Raw genomic sequence first — 6000 nt, 5'->3', positions numbered from 1 at the left:
GGGTCCGGGGGGGGGGGTCGCTCGGGGTCTGGGGGGGGGTCTGGATGGACCCGGGCCCGGTGGGGGGCGGTGAGGATCTGGGGGGGCTCTGGACGGGCCCGGGCCTGTGATGGGGGGCGTGGGCCTGGAGGGGGCGGTGAGGGCCTAGGGAAGCTGGGCAGTGAGAGCCCGAGGCCTCGGGGGGCAGCCCAGGCTGGGGCCCCCTCTTGGGGTCTTAAGGCAGAGCAGGCGCTGACCAGGGCTGTGGGGTTCAGCTGTTCCCTGGCTCTAATCTGCTTCTCCCCGTTCGCTGGGCGGGACAGAGATGTCACCTTACCGGGAGCTGGTGCTTAAATGAGTGGGGGGCGGGGGGACTGGTGAGTGGGGTCTGCCCCTGTTAGCCAAGACCAAGCTTGGGCACTTGCTGGGCTAGACCCTGTCTGGTGTTCGCTGCCTTGCCGGTGCTTGTATGAACTAGCTACATTTCCCCATAGCAGACTTGGCCCAAAATCCGTCTCTTCCGCCGGGCTTCCTGGTCTAGGGATCTGCTGGATCGAAATGATTCTGTGAAATCTCAGAGTGGCCCATGTTGCTGTTGGCCCACTTGTGCCAGTGTGCAGTGCTCACTCTTTGCATGTCTGGTAACGCTCAGAAAAAAGGAACTCTGCCTACCTGAGCAGCAAGATTTCTCCCCCTTGACCAAGCACTTGTTCTTTAGCCTTCCCAGAAAGCAAGGCGTGCCGAATAAGTATAAGAGAGACAGAGGGTCCCCCACAGTGATTGACCCAGAATTATCTGTAGGGGAATGGGAAACAAACACAACGCTTTGTCCTCCAGTGGATCAGATTTCACAGAGAGAATGTTCTCCCCAAACAACTAGGGTGGCTGTGGTACCTCAGGAACATGTGGGGTGAGCTCACTGGTTGGGCCCAAAGCAGATAAGCAGTGGTCAGATACTAAGTGCTGCTTTGCTAAGTCTTAGAAGAATCAAGTCAAACTCTTCTTCCTTAGTGAGCTGCCCTGAGCTGGAGAGTGGCTGTCCTTGGGGAATATCCGCTCCACTTTCCCTAGTACTGGGCGGGGTGCTTGACTAGAGGTGGTATGTGAACTTTGTCATGGTTTCCAGGTACTAGAATTGCATCCCATCATGTCTGAAGGAGAAGCCAAGCAGGTTCCCAGCAGTGGTTCAGACACAAAGCCAGAATCCACATCTTCTGGGCCAGGAATGACCTCTGTGTCTCCACCAGTGACTTCTGCAGCTCCGGCAGCACCCCAGGAGGAGGAGGAAGAGGAGGAGAGTGAAGATGAGTCTGAAATCCTTGAAGAATCTCCTTGTGGACGGTGGCAAAAGAGACGTGAAGAGGTCAGTGCCAGCAAATGAGCAAGGGGCAGGGAACTTGTAATGTTGTGAAGGCCAAGACTGTAACAGGGTTCAAAAAAGAACTAGATAAGTTCATGGAGGACAGGTCCATCAATGGCTATTATCCAGGATGGGCAGGGATGGTGTCCATATCCTCTGTTTGCCAGAAGCTGGGAGTGGGTGATGGGATGGATCACTAGATGATTACCTGTTCTGTTCATTCCCTTTGCGGCACCTGGCGTTGGCCACTGTTGGAAGTCAGGATATTGGGCTAGATGGACCTTTGGTCTAACCCAGTATGGCCGTTCTTATGTTATGTTCTAATGGCCTTTATTGGGGGGGGGGTGGAACATGGAAAATAGGGATGTGATGAGGATCGGAGGTGGGGGCCTATGTGAGCTGGTGAAATTCTGTACTTTCTTTTGAGTATAGCCAGTGTTTGGGGCTGGTGCAGAGTTACAATTCCCCAGGAAGAAGAATGGTGGTATGAGGAACTGCTAGTCGGCTAGATGTGAACTAATCTGAGTAGCCCAGGGCATCTTGTCCTGTGGTTGTCATTTGACGACCTCAGAGTGAGCAGGACAGATTGGTGCCATCAGTTCTTTTTATTAGTGAGTGGTCCAGTCATAGAACCTGGTTCCCTTCCTGAGCTGAACTGTTCCCTACCTCTCTCAAAGTAGCTTTCTCCTGTTGGTTCCTTTGCATCGTTCTCTCCCTCACCCCGTAGTCATTTCCAGATGGTAGTTTGCTTTACCCCTGTTTGTGTAAGAGAGTGAGACAACATACTGAATGTACCTGAGCGCTACCGAATAGTACTCCATGTGGTGGTGGAGTTATCTCCTACCTAATCCCCTTTGGACGGTGGCAAAAGAGAGAAATTCACAAGCCCCATTTGAAAATAATTTTCTTCAGTCTCTGGAATATCGAGTCCAGGGGCCTATCTGTGGCCTCTGTTTGTTAGGGGTTATTTCTCTTTTTATCCATGTTGGGTTAGAGCTGGTGCAGTTTACTTCTGCACAGAAAATGGGCAACAGAAAAGTGAGGGATGGTATTTGTGGCATCAGTGCACGCGTCTCATCAAGCCCTTTGTTGTTGGATATCCAGAGAGCATTGGCCAATTTGTGTTTTGCTGTCTTTGTCTGGTGATTGAGACGTTCCCTGATGTGGAGGTTACCACAATCCCCCATCCTTCCATCAGCTGCTGACTGGACTCCTGGTGTTGTGGCTGTGCTTTGGGCTTGACTTGGAACTTCAGCCAGTGCAAAATACTGCCTTGGAAGTAGGGGTACGCCATGTGAACTGGACTCACATACTGCTTGCTCTGCACTGAGCTCCTGGTGCATAGCAGGGTTTTGTTTGCCATTTATAAAGCCCCCAGTGGGCTGTCACAGACTCCAGCTTCCTTCCATTCTCCATTGTGGCCCATGTATTTCACGCAGTCCTAGTCCTCTGTTACCAGAGGTGACCTCCAGGCAGGTGACCGGACTTGTCTGTGAGGAGTCCTTGGGTCTGGGATTTGCTCCCTGATGCGGTCTGCTAAAATAAATATACTCTTGGGGATCATGCAAGACACACCCCATCCTCCCCTCTCAGAGCTTGGCTTTACTAGGAAAAAAAGTGCACACTTACTTCAGATCAGGTATTCTTAGGTAACTTCTTAGAGAAGACAAGGCAGTTGTAGTTTTAACACTTAAGTTAGAAGGTCAAGGTGAATCCAAGGCTTGCTCATAGTCTTTATATTGACCTGCTAATACATGCAAAAACCATGTGCTGCCTTGCTTTCATTTTATCTCATGTTAGCTAACACTTGTTTCCTAGTGAAGGCATACCCTCGATGGGTACAAGGAGGGTATGTGCATGCTACCATAACTGCCTGCTTGTGCGTGTGGGATGATAGTCTACAGTTATGTGAGGACATGTTGTTTTCTTCATAGGACCCCATCTTCCTAAGCACCCAGGATGGATGGTGTTTAAGGAATGAGGCAGCTGTTCAGTATTTCTGTTTAACATCTTAACTCAGTATGTGGCCCTGTGCCTCATTGACTGCACACCCAAATATCCACACATGGAATGACTAATAGCCTCATGGGCTTTTCTGTGGCGCTTATCACTGGCCTATTGGAGCCTAACAAACATAAAATAATTTCTCTGCAGCATGCTTGTGTGGTAGAGAGGGTTTTTGCAGATGGGGAAACTGAGAAACAGACCGATTAAGGCCAAAACTTGCAAACTTCTCCAACTGTGTTTTTTCCAGAATATTTGGCATTTCTATAAGGTTAGGTGGGCAAATGTGACAATATATAATGATGGGAAACCTAAAATAAACGAGAAAAGGGCCCCAAACTACAAGAAGGATGTGGAAAAATTGGAAAGAGTCCAGCGGAGGGCAACAAAAATGATTAGGGGTCTGGAGCGCATGACTTATGAGGAGAGGCTGGGGGAACTGGGATTGTTTAGTCTCCAGAAGAGAAGAATGAGGGGGGATTTGATAGCAGCCTTCAACTACCTGAAGGGGGGTTCCAAAGAGGATGGAACTTGGCTGTTCTCAGTGGTGGCAGATGACAGAACAAGGAGCAATGGTCTCAAGTTGCAGTGGGGGAGGTCTAGGTTGGATATTAGGAAACACTATTTCACTAGGAGGGTGGTGAAGCACTGGAATGCGTTACCTAGGGAGGTGGTGGAGTCTCCTTCCTTGGAGGTTTTTAAGGCCCGGCTTGACAAAGCCCTGGCTTGGATGATTTAGTTGGGGATTGGTCCTGCTTTGAGCAGGGGGTTGGACTAGATGACCTCCTGAGGTCCCTTCCAACCCTGATATTCTATGATTCTAAGGGACTTGTCCAACGCCACACAGTGAGCCAGTGGCTGAGCCAGGATTAGAACTCACGGCCCCCTGACTCCTTGTTCCCTCAGATCAAACTGCCTTCCTGCTAGAGATGCTGAGCATCTGCAGTTCCCTTTGATTTCAACTGAAGTTATGAGTGCTTAGCACTTCTGAAAGTCATGCTCCATGTGTCTCAAGTGAGGCACCCAGAAAATGAGGAACACACAGCTAGTGGCTATCTATGCAAATTTTGGCTTGGCTTGGCTTGCCCAATGGTCACCTAGGAAGTGTGTGGGTTGGATAGAACGCACTTTTTTCTGGGTGGTAGTCCGTTATCTTAACCATGTGGTCAGCCTTACTCGTTCTGTAGAAAAGCCTTCCTTAAGGCTTGCCTATATGGGGCAATTGACTGGACTAGCTGTAGCAGAATAAACTGTTCACGAATAGCTCTTTGTGTGGATGCTGTTCTGGAATAAGTCACTTTATTCCAGAAAAATTGCTATGGAAGTGCACTAATTATTCTGGAATTAAAGTGACTTTGGTTCCGATACAGTGTTCACAGAAGGAGCTATTGTGGAATAACTGTTCAGCTAATTTCTCTGTGTAGACAAACTCTTATTCACTACACCCCACGTCCTAATTTCTGCAGCAGTGGGGTAGCGATCCTGTTGAAAACACTCTAGTCATTACACAGCTGATTCATTCCCTGAGCATCATCCATCCTGTGCACTAAGAGGCAGATGCCTGTGAAACAAAATCGTGTGTGATCATTGGACTACATCATGATGTATATGCATAGGGGAACAGAATTTAAGTTGCACGGGCAACCTTCATTGTGGCATTTCCTTTCTTTTGAATCATTGACTTTGCGACCTAAATAACATTCTTTTAGTGTAGATTGGTGTATGTAACAGCCTAGGTTTCTTTAAAACCCACTGCCAAATTCTGTATAATTGTAATCTAGTGAGACAATATGTAGCAGCTGGAGAACATTGGGGCCCTGGCAAGTCACCAAGAGGAGGGCGGGTTTTCACTAGGGTTTGCTAATAGAATGATGATGGCTATTAAGTGCTTATCTTTTTTTTACTGTACACTTTATTGGGTACCAAGGGAACATGTTCAGACATGGTGCTCTACTTCACTCTCCTACCAGTCTTGCAACAGGACAACCCCCTACAATGGCTTTGTAGGTGCAAAGTAAATAGGTTGAGTCACAAGTGAGGAATCGGACACAGACTTCTCTTAGGGGAGAGTCTGATGATAGAGAATCTCCAGGTTATAGTCAGGAGCAGAGGACTGAAAAGTATAATGCAAGGGCCGGATCAGATGATAAACAGTCACATAAAAAAGAATCTGGCACATCAGAAAAAGGCAGGCTAATAAACAGGGACAAGTTTTTAAAGTGCTTGTACACAAATGCCAGAAGTCTAAATAATAAGATGGGTGAACTAGAGTGCCTTGTGATAAAGGAGGATATAGATATAATAGGCATCACAGAAACCTGGTGGACTGAGAGCAATCAATGGGACACAATCATTCCGGGGTACAAAATATATCGGAAGGACAGAACAGGCCGTGCAGGGGGAGGAGTGGCACTATATGTTAAAGAAAGTGTAGATTCAAATGAAGTAAAAATCTTAAGCGAATCCACAGGTTCCATAGAGTCTCTATGGATAGAAATTTCATGCTCTAGTAAAAATATAACATTAGGGATCTATTATCGACCACCTGACCAGGACAGTAATAGTGATGATGAAATGCTAAGGGAAATTAGAGAGGCTATCAAAATTAAGAACCCAATAATAGTGGGGGATTTCAATTATCCCCATATTGACTGGAA

At 47.8% G+C, this 6000-nt stretch overlaps 1 protein-coding gene across 1 annotated transcript in view; it reads left to right on the top strand.

The window, feature by feature from the left end:
• Positions 1-1124: 1124 nt before the first annotated feature.
• The window catches only part of NRBP1 (nuclear receptor binding protein 1), a 73209-nt gene continuing 68333 nt past the window's right edge, over positions 1125-6000 (top strand). Inside the window, exon 1 of the mRNA XM_065400449.1 lies at positions 1125-1342. Coding sequence (XP_065256521.1) covers positions 1127-1342 — 216 coding nt within the window. The 5' untranslated portion in view covers positions 1125-1126. The remainder of the gene's footprint in view (positions 1343-6000) is intronic.

This window comes from Emys orbicularis, chromosome 3 (assembly GCF_028017835.1).
Source record: "Emys orbicularis isolate rEmyOrb1 chromosome 3, rEmyOrb1.hap1, whole genome shotgun sequence".
NCBI lineage: Eukaryota > Metazoa > Chordata > Testudines > Emydidae > Emys > Emys orbicularis.
The sequence above is the reverse complement of the archived record's forward strand: the minus strand, read 5'-3'. Positions and strand labels throughout refer to the sequence as shown.